Below are 22,093 nucleotides of genomic sequence, written 5' to 3' on the forward strand. Positions count from 1 at the left end.
GTTTACTGTTGTAAACTGTTGTTTACTCTCAGTTTTTGGTGTTTTGAGCAATTCTTCTCAAATCGGTATCTGTATATTTATATTGAACATTTCATAGGAGTCCTAAAATTTAATTTTTAAAAATTTGGTACTTATATCAACATATTGTGTATTTCTAGGTTAATCCTCGAGCACTGTTGTTCGGTCACACAGCCTCAATCACCTGTTTGTCTAAAGCTTGTGCTTCTAGCGACAAACAGTATATCGTGAGTGCATCTGAAAGTGGGCAAGTATTTCTTATTCACTTTTTTCCTCATAAGTCTTTATTGCAAATAGTACCAGTGTATTAGTGAATAGAGAATTTTTTTCTTTTGAATTATCTTTGAAATAAATGCTTCAGTTGTTTGAACTTAAAGATATTTGGAATATGGTTTTATAAATGTGAGTTTTACCTTTATTAATGACCTTTGTAATACTTTTATCATAATTTATGATCTTGTTTTTTGCCTTGCTTTTGAGAAACTCAGTATACCTTATTAGTTAAAGCTTGATCACTAATGCCCATGGTCTTTTCACTGAGTTAGCAGACAACTGAATGATGGATAGGTTAGCATAAATTTGGAAGATGAAGGCATGCAAAGTTCATATACTAATGTTCATACATAAGGTAATTATATATTCCTGAGTCTTAGAATATAACTTGCCTTTAGAAAGAGAGAAATCATTAGATAATAGTTGTAGGGTTCAGAATGAAGAGTTTTAAACTTTTCTGGTGCATAGAAAATTATGTACATAATATGTTACTGGGGGGAGTTGGGGACCTAGAAGAGAAATATCTAAGAAGTTATTCCCTCCCCCATTAATCCCCAATTTGTGAACTTATAAAGAACCTTATGTAATGATAACAAGAAGGAGCAGCATCAGGTAAAAATATAGACCCTTTTGGTGAATTAAATGATAATTCATATTAGCATGCATATTCTAAATAAGATTGACCATCCTTTGAAAAATTGTTTCATACCATGTGAAATATATGAAAGGGTATCTTGAAGAAAGCCCTGAGAATATTAGCATCACTCATTTTCCTAATGTTGAATTCTGTTAAATAAAGCTTATTTCTTTAAAAGACAGAGACATATTGATATTTCTAATTTTGGATGTCCTATCTTTAGTTTGAGGTAGAAGGTTTTTTTGTTATGTATTTGATAAGATGTGTGTAATAAATACTGGATTAAAATTGGAATATTACATTTAATTCAGATAGGTTTGGAATTAAGTTGACCTCAATTTTTGCTTTGTGTTGTGCTAAATTTTCTACCTGTGCTGATAACTAATGGAAAATCCTGGTGGTTTAAATTAACACTTTATTTCTTGTTTTTGTCACTTGACCCTGGTATATCATTTGGGGCTCTGTTTCACTATTATCCTTACTTGGAGGTTGAGGGTGAAGGGAGCAACCACTGACAGAAGCAGACACTGTCTGGAATGGAGGGAGAAGGAAAGTTCTGGAGGCCCTTCCGTCAGTTGTGGCCAGAACTACTCACAAGGTTTTACCAACCAAAAGGGAGCCAGGAAGTGCAGTCCTACCCTGTGTCCAGAAAGAATGTGGATCTAGGAGGGGATGGGGGGCTTGGAGGGGAGGTGGGGATGGTGAGTGAGGACCAGAATTTTTCACAAACAGCAATAATGATTATATACTACTTTTCCCTGAAATATATCAGTTTTAGTGAAAGATTAATATTAAAGCACTGTGACAAAGTTTGACAGTACTTCTAAAATTTAGATTTAAAGTTAGCTATTTTTGTTTTATAGAGAGATGTGTCTCTGGGACGTGAATGATGGCAGATGTATTGAGTTTACAAAATTAGCCTGCACACATACAGGCATACAGGTTAGTATCTATTTCTGTAACCGCCCAAGTCAGCACAACTTATTACAGGTATACAATTAAATGTTTTTTAAACATTGATCCTAAATTTTTATATGAAAAATGGGTGGAGATGAGTAACAGGACAAGAAGACTACAGTTGGGGTAATACAAGTATTCCTCATCAGATGGCATAGTGGGGACATATTTAGTAGAGGAGACTCACGAGGAAAGGTCGGGAGGAAGCCAGTTACCACTGCCATGGTAACTGATTACCCAAGTGAGAGCCCCTTTATTAGTTTGATCTGTCCCCTAGATCCTAAGAAATGAATTCTCTCCTGCTAAAGCCTTTGTGGTTCCATTCAAGCGTGACACAAATGGACCCACTTTACAGGTCATACCTGTTTATTACTTGTGCAGTTGGTCCTTGGGTACATTTTTTTGACTTTCTAACTGTTGAAGAAATGATTATTTTATGTCTGCCTTTATACAAGAATTTACATAGGAATTTATAGTTTCTGACTTCTATTCCTGCTATCCCTTCTTTCTCTTTCATAATCAAGTTTTTTTTGTGCTTCAATTTATGCATCATTTACTCTGTTGAATATTGGGAAAATCTCACGTCCACTGAAAATATCATTTATGTTCTGAATGGGGCAGGAGAGGGAAGAGAAGAGAACTTTTGCTGAGCACTTACTGTGTAGGCATTTCTTTTATGGTGTCTCATTTAGTCTTCCCCACAGCCTTACAAATGAGATAGGAGTATACTATTTGACATAGAAAGAAGCTGAGACCCAGAGTGATTAAATGATTTGTCCCAGTCTCACAGTGAGTCATTCTTGGCGCCAGGATCCCAAATCAGGTTTATCTTTCTCTTCTTTCAGTTACATCATACTGCCTCCCTCAAACAAATACAGTCATTTGTAGGGAAAGAAAACTTGTGCCAACAAAAATTAGAAAAGCGATAGAAAATGTTTCAGGGTGAGGTGGTGGGTTGTATAATAAAGTCTTTTTTTTTTTTTTTAAACTTTCTTACCCTTGGAAAGGCCTTTTAGAAATTGCTTTTTCAGTGTTGTTAGAGTGTATGCTTTCTATTTAAGGGGCATATGTTATTTATTTTTTATCATATGATGAGTCACCAAGGTCTATAGAGAAAATGGATAATAAATGATATACAGTTAGTGACTTTATATAGAGAAATTTATTTTGTGTCTTGAATTCATTGGAAATAAACATTTTAACTGTTGTATAATTCCATGATTTAAAAGCTTTTGGTTTACATTTTAGGAAAAATTCTTTGTTTATTCAGCTTTCCTGTATTAGGTCCTGCATTTAACTTGGCAGCCATCTCTAAGTAGAAGAAGCTCTTTGACAGGTTCACTAGTGTGGGACAGTTGGTTCCTGTGTCATCTTCACTCTCTCAGGTTCAAGAGCGAGTTGTTTGTATAAGCAGAAATGGTAAACCTTGGTCACACTGGCACTTACTGAAATCACAAGGAGATGCCAACTTACTGAATTATCACATGGGCGATCCCTTTTTAATATTTGGAAAAATTGTTTCTCCATTCAGGATACTTTATTTGCTAGTATGACAGTGTCTAGGAAGCTGAATTTAGGTGTCAGAAGATTATTTGAGAGTACAGCTTTATTATTTTTTTTTATTTTAATGCAATGACAGTTATACTGTATACTTTTTTTATAGTGTATCTTTAAAGCAAAAGGTGAGAGTCATTTATCAGGCAAGGCGAATAAAATATCCCTGCCCCCAGGAGAGAGCTCTTCTCCTGACTGCAGTGCGCATGTCTCTCCTGGCTGGTGTCAGGTGGATATTGACAGAATTTGCTTCTGTGCACCCATCTTTTCGTCCTCGACCCTCTCCCCTTAGATGAGTCAGGGATCTCTACTGTCGTATAATCATGTGAGAGTGTCTGGCAGTCCCTGGGACCTCCAGGTTGTGTGTCCTGTTTTGGGGATCAACCTTCTAAGATCTAGAGCTGCCCTCTGTGGTCATCTGTGTTCTGTTAGACCCCCCTCTTGGAGTCTTAGTGGTGCCACCTTGCACTGAGTTAATGTGCTCTGTGATCAGTGTTTATGTTGAAGAAGTTGTGATTCTTGTTATACAGGGTACCCCATAGTTGAGGGAAGACTGTATTTCTTCACACGCATGTTGAACCCGAGAACAGGACTGATGAGTGTGGGAGCAGACTGGACCAAGGGTCCTTAGTTATTTCCCCCATTGTAGAATGGTTAGAGGATTGCCCTTTGTGCTCAGTCTAGCGTGCTGTCACGTGATTTGTGTGCTTTGGGAAGTAGTAGTCTGGTTATTAGATGTCTTCACCTGTTAATAATCTTCTAAGAGAATTATTCCACTAGGAGAGTCACCTTTTTTTTTTTTTTTTGAAGCTAGTGGGAGGCAGGTCCTTTGAGAAGTTGTTAGTCTTGTTTTGCTAGTTATTCTTCCTCTGCTCTTTGGTTGATAGAAGCCTGTCTTTTCCTTTTGAATTATATTTGGGATGAGTAACATGTAGCTCATGATTGTATTCGCTCTTCCTCTGTTTATCTTCCACGAAGTATAAATGTGGATTATGGGGATGATTTACATGGTTGTCTCATACTATAGTCTGAGATAACACACTCAGATTACTTAGAATTTCCTGCTCATTGTAACATGTTTGAACAGCAGTCATCTTCTAAATTTTATTTGGTCATAACTAGTAATTATAAGCCTATACCCACCTATTCCCATTCTAAAATTCATATTCTAAATTCACGAATTCTAAAATTCATATTTTTTGCTTTGCTTTGTGAAAAGATTGTTTTTGCTTTGATCTGTGAAGTTGATTTTATGGAGGTGTTTTATGAATTCATTCAACAATTCTGTTTTAGATGCTATAGGAAGGTTAAAAATGAAGAATTACTGTGACTTCTGCTCCAGAATTATTCAAAAGGGAGGATGTTAGGAAGAGTAATTTTTGTGAGATATTTTAAAATATCAATGTAATTTGGGGGATTGTATATACATATGTAGACACCTATAATAAGTGCCATATAACACCTGTCTGGTACTGGGGAAATTGAGTGCCATAATAAGCATGATGAGTGCTTGTGAATCGAGTCTCAGAAGTAAAGGAGAACATTTAAAATTCTTTTCCCTTTTAGTTCTACCAGTTTTCTGTTGGAAATCAGAGGGAAGGAAGGCTTTTATGCCATGGCCACTATCCTGAAATCCTCGTTGTGGATGCCACCAGCCTTGAGGTGTTATACTCCTTAGTATCAAAGATCTCTCCAGACTGGATTAGCTCCATGAGTATTATCCGATCCCACCGAACACAAGGTCAGTGTGTGATGCCCTTTAGGGACTTGGGAGCCCTGACATGATAGGTACTTACTATAGAGTTCTGTATCATATATGATATATTTCATAAGCATAAAACATAAGTTTGAGGGAAGGAGTGGGGGCATCTGTGGTTGACAGAGTCGATGGGGGGCAGATCAAGAAGGGCCTTGTGTGCTGGCTAGGGAACTTGGGTTTCGTCCTGTAGATCAGGGATTGGTAGACTTCCTCCATGAAGGACCACATACTAAATATTTTAGGATTTGCAGTCCATGTGATGTGTTTCAATTACTCCATTCTGCCAGTGTAGCATAAAAGCACATAGTGTATAAGTGAATGAGCCTGTGTGTGTTCTATTAAAATGTTATTTACAAAAAACAGCCAGTGTGCTCAATTGATCCATGAGCGATAGCTTTCTGGTCCTTGCTGTAGGTGTTGGACAGCCTCTGGTAAGAATGCTCGAAGAGACTCAAGTTTTATTTTATTTTTTTAAGGATTTTATTTATTTATTTGAGAGAGAAAGTGACCATGAGGAGGGATGCAGAGGGAGATGAAGAAGCAGGCTCCCCACTGAGCAGGGAGCCTGATGCTGGGAGCTCGATGCCAGGACCCTGAGATTAGGACCTGAGTCAAAGGCAGATGCTCAACCAAGTGAGCTACCCAGGCGCTCTGGGACTTGTGTTTTAAGCATCACTTTGGTGGCGTTGTTGAGAATGGTTTAGATGGGAGAGAATTTTAATACCCCAGTTGAGGGTGGTGCAGGTCTGAGGTCCAGCGGTGGCTGTGAAACAGAGTAGATGGGTTTGCAGCACTCCCCAAGGGCTTGTCTGCAGGGTATTGGTTCTGAAATTTGTTAACAGGTATTAGTGAAAAAGGAGGGCTCTGTGGTCACATATATTTGAGAGATGTTCAGTGAAATAAAACTGAACAGGCTTCTTTAATCTGGGATCTTCTTAAGTAGAGGCTTTTTAATGCCTGTTAGAGAATTACTGCTTTATTCAAGAGCATAGCAGTGAAAAAGAGATTCAACTTCATTTTCCAGGCAATAGGGAACTCATTATTAGTTCACCTGTAATCTTAGTTCAAGCCATGTTTTCTTTAAGAAAGGACTATATTTGTGACAAGCAGTTTGCATATTTTGAATTTTTGCACGATTTCCATATGAGATATACATGTACTTACTCTGGTTGGAACAGGATAGGCTGTCACTGATGAAAACTTTTGTGCTGTGCATGCACTTCTAAATATTACCAGTTTATAAACTTGCAAGAATATTAATCTGCATTTACCGTATTCTAGTCTTTGGATATTTGAGAATTTTAGCTGTATTGGGATATTCCACTTTAATATAAATTGACAAATTTGTGAGCAGTTGTTGTGTCTCTGGCCAGGCTCATGACTTGTAATCACTGCATCCCCGAGCCTTACACTGTCTGGAGAACTGTGTAATACAGGGAAGTTTTTAGTTAAGGACAGCAAATGGTTCTTTTTTATAGTAGTAATAACTCATCTTGACTGACATACTGAGTGCTCTACCTGTGGTATGTCTTAATTCTCGTAGAACCCATTAAGCTCAGTACTGTTGTTACTCATTTGTATTTGCTTATTGAACTTAAGACAGGTTAGTTAAGTTATCTACAGTTTATCAGGTAGTTAGTGAAGAGATTTTTCAAATCTCATTTCAAATCTCAGCCCTCATCCAGGGCTCCCTCTGGAGCCCGGGTGAGAGTTTCATGTATGTTTCATGTATGCTGTGATGGCTTTCTTACTTACAGCTTATGCATTCTGTTTTTAGGTCATGTCTTCTCTTGATCACAGTCTATGCAGGGTGTAATGTGCCATAGAATGTCTAGAAGTCAGGCAGAGTGGGTGGGACAGTGGGGAAATGAGTGTCTTTAAGACGTCAAGTGAGTGTGTTAATCCATGACAAATACTTAAAAGTGAATGTTGAAGAATAAAAATTCTTTGTTAAATCATCGAGTAATCATAGTGATCAGGAACATTTGAAATGATTAAAAGCTGGTTGATTAGAAATAAAAAAATTGAAGTAGCTGCAAACACCTTTTCCTTGAATTTCAAATTTGTTTCAAAATCTGGCTTCTGTTATTTCATGAAATATAGAATTATGCTCTTACACCACTTAAAAAGCATTATTATTAATACAAGCCATGTTACTATTTGCAAAAAAGTATATTATATTTATAACCTTGGTTTCTTGGTCCCTCTCGACTTAGAGGACACTGTGGTCGCACTCTCAGCAACGGGCATCTTGAAGGTCTGGATCGTTACCTCTGAAATAAGTGGCATGCAGGTGAGAAGGATGCTCTGTTCTTACAGAGTCTTCAATTTTAGCAACGATAGGCCCCTCCCCTTTTTTCCTCAAGGGCCAGGAGAAAACTATTCTTTTTCAAGAGCCTTATTGACATAGTATTAGAACATCCCCTAGTATGTTGTCTCTGTAAGTGTATTATGTTTTTGCTGTTGATGGCAGACATCTGCTCTTTTGAGGATATGAAATAGAGAAATATACTGTACAAGATATAAAGTAGAGAAACACAGAAGAGCTGACATTTTCCTCAGTTGCCTCTATTAAAGTTAAGAGATAGTTTGCTTGAGGGAAAAAAAACAAAGCAAACCAACACAAAAAGTACATAAAGCCAATTTTAGTTCTCTCTCTGTTGTTTGGGTTTGAATCCCTTGTAACTCTGTCAGTAGGAACGGTGGATCAGTATTCCGACAGTATCGATGCTAATCTCTACAGCTACTGAATTTTCACACACTGAAATTGGAGGAGGACCTGGAGGAATTGATTAGTTTTTTTTTAACCTAGAAGGACATATAGATACAGAATTTAGCATTGACTCACTTTTATCATCTGTTACTGCCACGGTGTTGACACTGATTATCATCAGCATTTTAATCTTGAGTAACTTTGTGTCAAGATATTGTGCCTGGTTGTGTTTGGAGAGTATTTTTGTTACCTTCCTTCTTACATGAGAGGTTAAAATGGTGAATATATCAAGTGATACCTTTCTTCCATTTTATTTATTTTTATCATTGTATGATAATTTTAACCGACAGCCAAACCATTCCTAACGTTTTACATATCTTTTTCTTTTCAGGATACTGAGCCAATATTTGAGGAGGAGTCCAAACCGATTTATTGTCAGAATTGCCAAAGCATTTCTTTTTGTGCATTCACACAAAGGTCACTTTTGGTTGTGTGCTCCAGATATTGGAGGGTAAGATAGCCACATAAGTAAGAAGCTGTATTTTTACCCTTCGAGGTGTTGGTTTATTAGACTTCCAAAGATAATTATAAGGAAGAGCTTGGTCTAAGAATATTTTAACCCTTTGGAATTCATACATGATTTTGATATCAAATTTGTAGGGGTTGGGATTTGGTTATATATCGTTAACCTTTTTTGTTCTGAGTTATAGAATGATTCTATTAATGATTATTATTTCATTGATCTTAATGTCTACCTTTTGCTACTGTTTCAGTCATTATTTCCTCAGCACAACATAAGCAGCGGCGGTGAATTTTCTGCAGGCTGACCTATCTTTGTAGTTTGTTGTTACTCCCAATGGCCATTCTGTTCAACTTGTTGGATTTGGGAAGGCTTTCCTACATCACTGGAGAGCTAATGATGAAAAGAGTTTGTTCCTTCCATCTTGCTAGACTTCAGTATTTCCATAACAGAAAAAGAACCAGCATGTTTTGACCACTTGTGCCTAGCATATATTTCAAAGCTTTCCATGTATTGTTTCTTTAAATCCTCACAGCTCTCTGAGGGGTGGTGTATTGATCACCTAATCCTGCATAACAGATTACTCCAAAATTTAGCAATTTAAAACAATAACATGTTTATCAGTCCCCCCTCTGGTTCATGTATCACAGCCCGAGCTGTGGGTCTGCAGTCTGGGCACGGCTTAGCTGGGCGCCTCTGGCTCGGGGTCTCCCACAGGCTGCAGTCAAGGTGGGAGCCAGGATCGCAGTGTCCTCACAGGAGTCCCGTAGGGCGGTTCTGCTTGCAAGCTTCCCCACCCACTGGTTAGCAGGCTTTACGTCCAGCTGACCGTTGGCTGGAGACATTGGTTCCCTGCGTGTGGGCCCCTCACAGTCTGGGAATGGTCTTCCTTCAGAGTAGTAAGCAAGCAAGAGGGGTTGTAGCCATGACCCACCTCTTCTCGGGACTGCAGTGTCTCCATTTCTCCCCTGGTCCGTTGTCTAGAAACGTCACAAAATTCCAGCGCGCTCAGGGTTGAGGATTACAGAAGGGTTTGGATACCAGGTCGGGGCAGTCGCAGAGGCTGCCGGCTGCAATAGGAGCTACCACTTTCCTCATTTTGCACATGAGGCTCGTGAGGTGTAGGGGGCACCGAAAGCTTGACTGAGGGTGTTCAGGCGCTGGTGGAGTTGCTGGGCATCAGCTCTGCCAGCCTGAGCTCAGCAGCTGCTCTCCTTACTGCCGTGTGACCCTGCCTCATAGGGGACAGGCTGTGACTGACCAGACAGGCCAGGGCGGCGGGCAACACCTTAACCTTACCCTCGCCACCACTACTGTTGCCGAATAAGATTAGAGAGGAGAAGCTAGCAGCAGCAGTTACAGTGAGTACATGGGATCCTTCCTTTGTCTTAAAAATGAAAGCGCATGCAAATAGTAATGAACTCGGAGTGTAGGAGGACATAATTTGACACATCTTTTTCCCATCGTACTTTTCCTTCCCTTCTGCAGGGGCAGTATCTAATGTCATTTCTTGTGTGTTCATAATAAGCGTTCTGTTCTCACATAAGTACGTGAGAGCAGAACAAAAAGAATCCAATAAGAAAATGGACAAAAATGTTTCATAAAAAAGAAAGCCGGTGGCTAATAAATATATAGAAAGGTGCTCAGCTTCATTACTCAGGGAAATGCATAGTAAAACAACATTAAGATAGTACTACTAACTGAATAGAATGACTTTTCTAAATACTTATGGCCAAAAAGAAATCTTTTATGGGTTCTAGCAGTTTGTTAGATGTTCTGAAGGGCTCATCACAAGCTGAGCTTTAAAAAAAATTCATTTTTCCTAATATTTGTATAATTTTACTTTGTATATCTTCAGATATTTAGTATATGTGCTGCTGAAGCGAGCACTATCTTCAAATATTTAATCTGGAACTTATTTTGTATAAATTGCAAGGTGTAGATCCAATGTTGTCTTTATTCCAGATGGACCCCCAGTGCCTGGTGCCATTTGCTGAATAATTCACTTTTCTATTGTTGTGCCTTTATAATACATTCTGTTCCAGTAGTTACTGGAATCTGTTTCTGGACTTGTTGATTTTTCTGTTTATGTATCAGTACTGTATTGTTTTCTTTTCTATAGGCTTTACAATTTTTTTCTCAGATAATAAGGCTGGAGGGTGGTCTCCATTCTTAGTTAGACTTGTCTTGGCTATTCTTGTAGTGTTAATGTAATAAGTGATTAATATAGCAAATCATGGTAAATTCAGATAGGATTTATTTTAATTTCAAAAAGGCTCTGTATAAGCAGTTTGCTTTTTATTTAAGGAAAACTAAAATAAAAATTCTAAGCCATTGAATTTTTTAGCCCTATAGAATACACTTTTACCAATCATTGAAAGTGGTAGAAAAATTATTCTAGGAATTATGAGATCAGGATTTTGAGTCCTAGCTCTAGCACTTATTGGGGATGTGATCTTGAGTGGGTGATGGAACCCTCATTTGGGTCAGTTTGCTGTCTGTAAAATGGAATAGCAATTCCTGCCTCCTGCATTCAGAAGGCTCTTAAGAGATAGTGACGTAAAGGGACTTTATGAACTTTGATGTATCTTACAGATGCAAAGCGCCAGATAGCCTGTGTTGCTGACTTGACTTTTTTGGGGGGGGTGGGTACAGGGGACTTGACATTTATATGTGAGAATTATTAAATAATAAAACTCAGTCTTTTAACTTCCTGTTTACTGTGCATCAGCCCCAGGATGAAATAAAGTAAGGTAATTCCCATATTAGTAAAGAGATATTCTGATGTCTAGGTTTATTAGAAATAGTGTTACTGGATGTAGAAATAAAACAGGAGTCATAACATGCATTCTAGAGGCTGGTTCCCTGTGACTTGGAATTCTTGATAGAATATTCCTCCTTTTAGGGGCGCCTGGGTGGCTCAGTGGGTTAAAGCCTCTGCCTTCAGCTCAGGTCATGATCCCCGGGTCCTGGGATTGAGCCCCGCATCGGGCTCTCTGCTCAGCAGGGAGCCTGCTTCCTCTTCTCTCTCTGCCTGCCTCTCTGCCTACTTGTGATCTCTGTTTGTCAAATAAATAAATTAAAAAAAAAAAGATTATAGAATATTCCTCCTTTTAGGTAAGAAGGGCTAAGGATTCCCTGGCCCTGTGTAAGGCAGCATGCCTGCCCTTATCATATGCCTGACCCCAGAGAGGCACACAGCTGGGTCCCTTGTTGTGTTTTCCCTGTTGAAGTTAACCGAGCCCCATAGCTCACTGACACAATGTCTTTAACTTGAGGTAGTGAATTTTAAAGGCCTGAGTTTGTTAAACGTATTTCCAGAAGTTTTGCTTTGATTTTAGTCTGTTTTTTTAAGAGATTTTGTTGGAGAAGGAGAGGGAGAAGAAGGCTCCCCACTGAGCAGGAAGCCTAACAGTTGGGGCTCCATCCCAGGACCCTGGAATCATGGCTTGAGCTGAAGGCAGATGCTTAACTGACTGAGCCACCCAGGTGCCCCTTGTTTTTAGTTTAAATGTCACTGTATCTTACTTAAATGACACCAACGTGGATTAGATTGGGAATTTCTTGTTCCTTGTAGGTATTTGATGCTGGAGACTATTCCTTGCTGTGTTCAGGTCCTAGTGAAAATGGACAAACGTGGACTGGAGGTGACTTTGTGTCAGCAGATAAAGTCATCATTTGGACTGAAAATGGACAAAGTTATATTTACAAACTACCTGCCAGGTATTCAATCAATAATAAGTTAGGACTTTAGTCAAAGCAAAGAGTCTGAATTCAGGGCCTAACTCAGATGTATGAAAATGTTAAAAATATAAATGATTTAGGTAAAAAACTTCAGAACTTTTTAAAAATAACATATAATGTATTATTTGTTTCAGGGGTACAGGTCTGTTTCATCAGGCTTACCCAGTTCACAGCACTCACCATAGCACACGCCCTCCCCAGTGTCCATCACCTGCCACCCCAACCCGCCCACCCCCCTCCACTCCAGCAACTTCCCGTTTGTTTCCTGAGACCAAGAGTCTCCTAAGGTTTTTTTAAGTTAGATTTATAATTCTAGTTTCACTTCTAAGTACAAAAATTAGGTGGCTCTTTATTTGAAGTAGGGTATTTTATTTATTTTTTATTTTGAAGTTGGGTATTTTAATGATATTAATGCCTACATTAAATTCACTCTAATTTGAAAATCCATATTTTGTCTATTGTCCAAAAATCCTCCTCATATGGTATGATAAAATATTTGATGCCAGTATATTAATTGGATGTTATATTTTCTCATTTTCAGTTGCCTTCCAGCTAGTGATTCATTCCGCAGTGATGTGGGGAAAGCAGTTGAAAATTTAATTCCTCCTGTGCAACATAGCCTCTTGGATCGAACAGATAAAGGGGTAAAGTTCTTCAGGTCTCATTTATAATTGATATTGACATTGAAAATTTTTCACAACTGCATCTGTTGATGTCTTTTGGTTGCTAAGAATTTGAAAGATTCAGGGCATTGTGTTAAATGTCATAAAACATGATATGGTCATTTATAAGCACAGTTGTAAAATTTGCATATCTTAATCATATATGCTTTTGGTGTTCACATTTCTCTAAGAATACAGATGATCTTATACTGATTACATAGAATAAATGACTTTTTGATAAAAGATTGATGGCATAAATTTACGCTATCATGCAATTGTAAACATAGTGACAGGTATAATTTTAGGAGGGCAAAGATAATCATGGAATACTGCTGATTAGTAATAGTTCATTACTTGGATAAGGCATTGCAGTATATCTCCAAAATCATATAGTGGTTTTTTTGTTGTTGTTGTTTATTTGTTTATTTGACAGAGATCACAAGCAGGAAGAGAGGCAGGCAGAGAGAGAGGAGAAAGCAGGCTCCCCTTGGAGTAGAGAGCCCGATGTGGGGATCGATCCTAGGACCCTGGGATCATGACCTGAGCCGAAGGCAGAGGCTTTAACCCACTGAGCCACCCAGGCGGCCCAAAAATCATACAGTGTTTTAAATTATCAGGCATTAGAAATAAAGGATAAAAGAAATTTTTTCTCTATAAAAACCAAAGTTTATTACGATTTCTTTTTTTTTTTTTTTAAGATTTTATTTATTTATTTGAGACAGTGAGTGAGAGAGAGAGCAGGAGCAGGGAGCCTGACATGGGACTTAATCCTAGGACCCCCAGATCATGATGAGAGCCGAAGGCAGGTGCTTAATCGACTGAGCCACCCAGATGCCCCTGATTTCTAAAAACCTACTTAATATCAATTTAAAATTGAAATGCAGTGGCACTTAGTACTAGGTTTTCATCTCTATATTTTTTGAGCATTAAGGACAAAGCTTTGGTTTTCGAAGTAAAGTTTCCTTTACTTATATTTTGGGTTTGCACAGCTTTTTCATTTTAAACATTTTGTTCCTTCTTTATGTGAAGGGATGTTGAGGGGAAGGAAATTTCTTTTATCAACATTTTGAGTTGGCAGAATTTATATATCTCTGTACAGTTAAGATGCTCTATAACCTATCCGTCATTCTCCTCTAACTTGAATGCCCCCTTCTCTCCAGCCACATAGTCACTTCCAGGTAAACTAAAGGATAATGACTTGTACAAAAAAACATAGAGAAAAAGCAAAATGGGCGCCTGGGTGGCTCAGCGGGTTAAGCCTCTGCCTTTGGCTCAGGTCATGACCTCAGGGTCCTGGGATCGAGCCCCACATCAGGCTCTCTCTGCTCACCGGGGAGCCTGCTTCTCCCTCTCTCTCTGCCTGCCTCTCAGTCTACTTGTGATCTCTGTCTGTCAAATAAATAAATAAAATCTTTAAACAAATAACAAAACCAAACAATATACATACTATGTTTTTTAAAATACTACCTCCCCAGTATGTTTTAAGTTAAGAGACATATGAGATACTCACACTGTGGAATGCGGAATACTGGTTTTATAGCTGCTGCAGCAACTTCTCCATGTTAGGGATGTTGTTTATCGGTTACAACATTCAGTAATTTTGTGACTTTAAATGAATAATTGATTATGCTTAATATATATTATTTCTATAGGCTAATAATTTTTAGGAATGCTAACACTAAATACAGTAAGTAGGTTTTTTGTTAACTATAGTTGACATAACTGAAATTTTTTTTTTCTGCTTTTCAGGATAAGATTCTATGCTTTAATATTCAAGTATTTGTGAATTGATAATCTAAACTTTAATTTTATGAGTCCACCCCTATTTAGTATTTTCAAATAAGTGATCTCACTGAGGGCATAAAATCAGAAAAAAATTTGTTTTAAAAAAAAGTATACAGGGGCGCCTGGGTGGCTCAGTGGGTTAAAGCCTCTGCCTTCAGCTCAGGTCATGATCCCACGGTCCTGGGATCGAGCCCCACATCGGGCTCTCTGCTCAGCGGGGAGCCTGCTTCCTCCTCTCTCTCTCTGCCTGCCTCTCTGCCTACTTGTGATCTCTGTCTGTCAAATAAATAAATAAAATCTTTAAAAAAAAAAAAAAGTATACATAAGAGCCTAATGAATGGTGTTGTTCCTAGTGGTTTATAGTTAACGTGTCAGGCTAGGTTCAAATTAATTATATAAATGTGATCAAGTAAAATGTCATGCTATTAGTTGAAAATATGCTGCTTTAAAAAATGGAGTCTTCTACTTGTACAGTTTGGGTAGTTTTAATTTTGCTGCTACTCTTAGTTACTACTAATTAGTGATGGACAAAAAGCTAGGTTTAGCGAGTTCTCCCCTTTTGACCTTTAAAGTGGAGACTTTTCTTTTTGGTAAAGAGTGGTGTATCTTTGTATTAATTGATAGGAGACAGTTAAATAAATTGCACTGTTGTGGTGAGTGATCAGATTTTCTAAAGTAGAGAAGAAATATAAATACTAATTTTAGAGAAAGACTTTAAATGTAGTTTTCATTTCTTTGTATGTTTGTATTTTATTGGACTTGAATATTAGCTGATGTGTAATTAATGCTGTAAAGTTATATTTATGTTATATTACATTGTTGAATATTCATGCTATAATTACTTTTTTTTACTCTGGTTCTGAGGCAAAGCACTTAACATCCTTATCTGAAAAAAAAAATGTTAATATGTGAAATATTTTGATTAGTAGAAGGGGCTCCTGGATGGCTTAGTTGGTAGAGCATGCGATTCTTGATCTCAGGATAATGAGTTCAAGACCCATGTTGGGTATAGAGATTACCTTAAAAAAAAAAAAATTAAAAAAAGACCAGCTTAAAATATTTGACCAATTTTATTTTTCCTTTGGCAGTTGCTGATTTGTCCTCCTGTTACTCGGTTCTTCTGTGGATTCAAGGAACACCTCCATAAACTATTAATTCAGGGTGATTCTTCAGGAAGATTGAATATTTGGAACATATCAGACACACCTGATAAACAGGAAGGTAAAGAAGACAGTAATAAATCATGTGTAGCAATTTCTCAGTTCTTTTAATTTAGCAACCTAAATATTAACCATTGCATAATAAATTCATAGTGTATACGTCATTTTATTCTTCATAGAATTATAGTTTTTTTTTTTTTTAAAGATTTTATTTATTTATTTGACAGAGATCACAAGTAGGTGGAGAATAGGTAGAGAGAGAGAGGGAAGCAGGGAGCCTGATGTGGGGCTCGATTCCAGGATCCCGAGATCATGACCTGAGCTGAAGGCAGAGGCTTAACTCACTGAGCCACCTAGGCACCCTAGAATTACAGTTTTATCACAGTTACCCTTCCTTGATATATATTACTGAATCAACTCTAAGTACATTTATTTTAATGTTTAATTTTTTTCTAACATGGACAATTTTTTTTTTTTTTTTGGATACATAACAAACCTCCACAGAGCTGAAAATGACAACTTCTATTAGTTTGCAAGAGGCATTTGATAAACTGAATCCTTGTCCTGCTGGAATTATAGATCAGCTGAGTGTGATTCCCAATAGTAATGAGCCTCTTAAAGTAACCGCAAGTGTGTACATACCAGCACATGGACGACTTGTTTGTGGCCGTGAGGATGGAAGCATCATTATTGTACCTGCCACACAGACGGCCATAGTACAGCTGCTGCAAGGGGAACACATGCTCCGCAGAGGTATACTGAAGGTCTACCAATGTCTAAAGTGTTCTGCGAACTCTGTAACCATGATATTGACAGTGTTTTCCCTCTTTGTAACAAGTACAACAAATCGGCGTAGTTGTTAGTGTGCTAGGAGTTGGTAGAATTTAATGCCAGTGCAGGTAAGAAATACTTAGTACCTATTATTAGAATACATACCATGTAATGATTGTATCTGACAAAGTATCTGATTTTACCTCTTGGTGTATGTTAATAGTTTCATTTATTTTTAGTTATCTTTATAGCTTACTAAGTAATAACCACGTTAACAGTAATACTGCCAATCTTTTAGAGTAGTGCTGTCCAGTAGAAATATGTATATATGAGTATGTGATTTTTCTATATTCACATTAGCAAAGAATGAAGCAGATGAAATTAATTTTAATAATCTGTTTTATATAACCAATATAGGAAAAGTATTTTCATTTTAACTTTTAGAATTGAAAAAATTTCAATTTTACAATATAAAATCAATGGCAAACAATATAAAAAATTATAGATGAGATATGTTACTTACTTGTTTGTGTTAAATCCCTGGAATCGCCTCTGTATTTTCTAGCACATATGAATCTGCCCTAGCTACATTTACATGCTGAGCAGCCTTACGTGGCTAGTAGCTACTGTATGGGACAGAGTATTTTAGAAGATAAAGTTAGAGGTTTTTTAATGATAAAATTTATAGCTATTCTGACAATTCATGTTTGCTTTTATTTGTTGAAATTTTGTAAGACTTTAATTTTCCCATTTTAAATCCAAAACCTCATTCACAGGTTGGCCACCTCACAGAACACTTCGTGGTCATCGGAACAAGGTCACATGTTTGCTGTATCCTCATCAGGTCTCAGCTCGTTATGACCAAAGATACCTGATATCTGGAGGCGTGGATTTTTCCGTCATAATTTGGGACATATTTTCTGGAGAAATGAAACATATCTTCTGTGTGCATGGTGGTGAGATTACTCAACTTCTAGTTCCACCTGAAAACTGTAGTGTAAGTTGATCATAAAAGATTATTTTATTGTGGTATCCCAGAGAGTTATATTGCTGTTAGGAGTAGAATCTAGAGTAACTTAAGGAAAATGTGACAAAACAATTAACAAAACTTTTTCAATTTTAAAACTGGATAATTTTAATATATAATATTTAAGTAGAATTATAGTTATTTACTATTGGGCACAGAAATAGAAGATGCACATTATTTTTCCCTTTTACTTCTAAATAGTATGCCTTGTCTTGGAAACACAGTAGCAGTTTAAAATACGTTTATTGAAGTTTCAGTTTTTTGTGTTAAAGTAGTTTACATATTCACGAAGATCTTCTGCAATCTCATTTTCACCTCTATCTGAGCAAAAAGATAGTGAATGTATACTTTGGTAAAGACAAAATACTCATCAGCTTGTTAATAGTGTTTGTTTAAATAAACATTTACTGTGACAAGGGAAAGCCATAACAGTCACTGATAATGATACTGGAAAATTTTGTACATACTTTTGTGGAAGCAGATTGCTTTCTTCCTGATGGGTGTATAGTGATATCAGAAAACATAATAATTTTAGGAATATGAGGTTTGAGGAGGCTTTAGGACTGATAAATAACAGATCCATAATTTCTTCTTAATAGTTTCTTTTACTGTTTGTTAATCATGAACTTTTTCGTGTGATCCGTCACCTTTGTGTGCACAGTCACTATTTCCCAGCTTTCACATATGTGTGCATGTGCGCACACACACACAGTGTTGTCTTACACACAGCTTTCATGTTTATAATCCATTCAGCTTCACAAGTTATGGTCTTACTGAAATGGAAAAGTGTTCTATTTGTGAATCTGATGCAGTGTTCACAAGGTTATTTCATTTCAAAACCGAAGAAATTTTCCTTGGCCTTTTTGCTTGCTTGCTTAATCTTCCTGATTAGGTATTTTATCTGCTGTGTTCTGCCAGAGCTAGATTTTGTTTGATTTGATATTGGTGGTGTTGTAGGAAGTCCTAGTGCCAGTTGTCTTTTTTTTTCTGCCAGACTTGAAAATTGTTTTTTTAATTTTTAAGTATTTATTTATTTGAGAGAGAGCGTGTGTGCAAACGCGAGAGTGGGGGAGGTGCAGAGGGAGAGGGAAAGAGAGAATCCTCAAGGAGCTGTCCCACTGAGTGTGGAGCCGGATGTGGGGCCTGATCCCAGGACCCTGAGGTCATTACCTGAGCCGAAATCAAGAGTCTAAATCAAGAGCGGCTGCTTAACCGACTGAGCCACCCAACTGCTCCCAAATTCAGGTTCTTAATCATTCTCTTCCTTCTTTCTTAATCCTTCCTTTTCAAATTGTTAGATTCTTATCTCCATTGCTGTAAAAGTTGCTATGTGTTTATTTAAACAACCAGTCTTCTATTTTCGTGAAACAGATATCATAATGGCACTTGTGAGTTACAGCACTGTTACAGTCTATGCTAAGTTTCATTGTACAGTAGTTAGGCCCTATAGTGAAGCATGAGAATTTTCATCCCAGATTTTTGTTGTTATATAAAATTTTAAAGAAATGTATTTTAAATTATAAATATAACTAAAAGTAAAGTTTAGAGTGGTTTATATAAGATCATGTTTTCTCTTTAAATCTACATTGGTATATACTTTTTTTTTTTTTTTTTTTTTTAGCTTGTATGTTTGTATGAGAGCAGTCTCTGGTTTCTTTTTTAAAAACTTCAAGTGGACGGGTGCCTGGGTAGCTCAGTTGGTTAAGTGGCCTGCCTTCAGCTCAGTCATGATCTTAGGGCCCTAGGATCAAGCCCCAACATCCCACTTAGTGGGGCATCTGCTTCTTCCTCTACCTCTGCTTGCCATTCCCCCTGCTTCTGCATTCTTTCTCTCTGTCAAATAAATGAAATCTTTAGGAAAAGAAAAAAAAAAAAACTTCAAGTGGATATATGTAATATAATGATTTTTTTTTTTGACTGGTTGCATTTAGAAATGCATTAGTGAGTAAAAAAGTACTTAGTGTATGCAAACAATGAATCATGGAACTCTACATCAAAAACTAATGCTGTTCTGTATGGTGACTAATGTAATACAATACAATAAAGAAAGGAAGAAGGAGAAAAGAGAAGGTACCTAGTACACACATGCAGCTATATAGGGAACGGGGTTCTGAGTAGACAAAGGACTGACCCAGGTGCTCGTTGCCTGGCTAATAGGAGGAAGACACAGACAAGGAAGTCTGGTACTTGGAAAATAACCAACGACTTATAGATTTAACGGTAGAGATTCTCTTCTTTTTAATTGACATCCAAAAGTATGGCTGGCTCAGTGGGTTAAGCTTCTGCCTTTGGCTCAGGTCATGATCACAGGGTCCTGGGATCAAGTCCTGCCTTGGCCTCCCTGCTCAGTGGGGAGACTGCTTCTCCCTCTCCCTCTCCCCTCTCGTGCTCACTTGCTCTCTCTCCTTTACTTTCTTGCAAAAAAAACCAAAACAAACAAACAAAAAACCCCAAATCTAACAACAACAGTTAAGACAAACTTGCTTTTTGCTTTGTGATGATTTAACAAGTAGTGACTGCCTGGTTAATAACCATTTCATTTAGTTGGTGGTTTTAGGGGCATCAGGTAATGTACCTGAATGTCAAAGAGCCTAAATGATTAATAGAAAGCTAAGAATTTGATATTTGCTAAATGTCTAGCAAATGACTGTCTTGCTGATAGGTTAGAGTTAATGACATATAAAGCGTCCAGTGCTTGGGTTGTCCCTCTCATAAATTGATCTGGTATCATTTTCTTTGAACAGAAAATATTTTTTAAAGTTGTGATCTGGTTATTGGAAGATTATAAGTATTTACCAAACACACAATGATTAAAGATAAATATCAAAATGTTTGTTGTCTGCTTTTTGGATTAGAACAGAGTTTTGGTTTTTATCTTAGGTAGAATCAGAAAGGTGAGTTTTCACTTGTAGATTTTTTTTTTTTCAGGAAAAGATGTCCTAAAACAGAAGAATATTAGTTGTGTTTTAAAATTTACTTCAATTATAATCAAACATGTAGAAGGTTGATGATTTTTCCTTTATTTTGTAATCATTTTCATGTTTACCAACATACGAAAGGTTTTAAATACTAAGCGGATCATTGTGTCTTAGTGAGACGGTAAAGAAGGAATGAGATCCTATTTGTAGGTAGAAAGATGCTGCGGGCAGCTCTGAGGCAGACGGTAGACTCCTTCACAACTCCGGATACATGTCTCAGCGGACCAGGGACATGTGCTTCCTTCCCTGCATTTTAGTGTTTCTCGTCCTTTCTTCCTCTACTCCCATCATTTTAACCCCATGTTAGTATCTTTTTAACCAAAAAAACCTTTCCGTATTCTTGCTATAACATAGCATCAATTTGTTGCCTGGTGCAGTGGTTCTGTGTACTTTATTTTTAGTAAATGATTCTTTTACTAATGGGAGTTGTAAGTATTTAAACATTTGACATAGATGATAAAAACTGCCTAGCTACAGTATTGTGTAGAGTACTTAAATTGAACAGATTGTTTTTACTTTACATTGAAGGCATTTTTGTTTTTCATTTTTTTAGATGGATTTACATTTTTTCCCCAAAATAGTAAAAGTCCATTTAGTAGACAGAGCTCTTTGAAATTGAGTTTGATTCACCAAGTAGTCTCTTTTATATATATCATAGATTATTTTATTTTAAAGATTTTATTTATTCATTTGACAAAGGTCACAAGTAGGCAGAGAGGCAGGCAGAGAGAGAGGGGGAAGCAGACTCAACGCTGAGCAGAGAGCTTGATGCGGGGCTCCATCCCAGGACCCTTAGACCATGACCCGAGTCAAAGGCAGAGGCTTTAACACACTGAGCCACCCAGGTGCCCCGATACAGATTATTTTAAATAATTAACATATAATGTTAAAATTTTTCTGAAGGTATCCTTTAAGATATGGACTGTTGAAGTAATTCAGGGTTGTATAGTGCTGAAGGATTATTGCGAGCAACTCAGAAAGCTTCTGGGGGCAGTATTACCATCTGCCACATAATGTGTTTAAGTCTTCCCAGAAATATAACCTTGTGTTTTAGGAGGAGGTTCAGGCAAATGTTAGTCTCCTACAAGGCCTACCTTATATAAAGATAAAGGAGAGATACTAACAACATGCTTTGAAGGATAAGGGGAGGGGCATCTTCTAGGTACTCAGAGAAATAGGGAGCTTTGGGAAACTACTCAAAAACTGCTGTGAGCTTTGACTATCTGTGTGTTTTGACTTTAGGAGAGATGTTGAAACTTGTAATTTTGAGATCTTTAATATTAGGTTATTTGCCATCTCTGTTTCTTCTTCAGGTTATCGAATGTAAAAGGAAAAACTCGAGTTTGAGGTTTTTTTCCTTTTTGGTGGTTTGGTTTCTTGATGAAACAAAATGTGTCCTACATGCAGATGAATGATACCTGTACCTGTACTGTATATACACGTGAATGAAAATTACTCATGTGCTGTACATACACACAAGAGATATATATACACATGCTGTACCAATGTGCAAAAGGCGTATATGCATGTGCCGT

At 37.3% G+C, this 22,093-nt stretch overlaps 1 protein-coding gene across 1 annotated transcript in view; it reads left to right on the forward strand.

The window, feature by feature from the left end:
• WDR7 (WD repeat domain 7) overlaps positions 1 to 22,093 on the forward strand; it is a 362,705-nt gene that overhangs the window by 30,739 nt on the left and 309,873 nt on the right. Inside the window, exons 3-12 of the mRNA XM_059409727.1 lie at positions 159 to 269; positions 1,796 to 1,870; positions 5,006 to 5,180; positions 7,415 to 7,491; positions 8,303 to 8,422; positions 12,009 to 12,154; positions 12,717 to 12,819; positions 15,711 to 15,843; positions 16,287 to 16,535; positions 17,330 to 17,550. Coding sequence (XP_059265710.1) covers positions 159 to 269; positions 1,796 to 1,870; positions 5,006 to 5,180; positions 7,415 to 7,491; positions 8,303 to 8,422; positions 12,009 to 12,154; positions 12,717 to 12,819; positions 15,711 to 15,843; positions 16,287 to 16,535; positions 17,330 to 17,550 — 1,410 coding nt within the window. The remainder of the gene's footprint in view (positions 1 to 158; positions 270 to 1,795; positions 1,871 to 5,005; positions 5,181 to 7,414; positions 7,492 to 8,302; positions 8,423 to 12,008; positions 12,155 to 12,716; positions 12,820 to 15,710; positions 15,844 to 16,286; positions 16,536 to 17,329; positions 17,551 to 22,093) is intronic.

Source organism: Mustela nigripes, chromosome 8 (genome assembly GCF_022355385.1).
Source record: "Mustela nigripes isolate SB6536 chromosome 8, MUSNIG.SB6536, whole genome shotgun sequence".
Lineage (NCBI taxonomy): Eukaryota > Metazoa > Chordata > Mammalia > Carnivora > Mustelidae > Mustela > Mustela nigripes.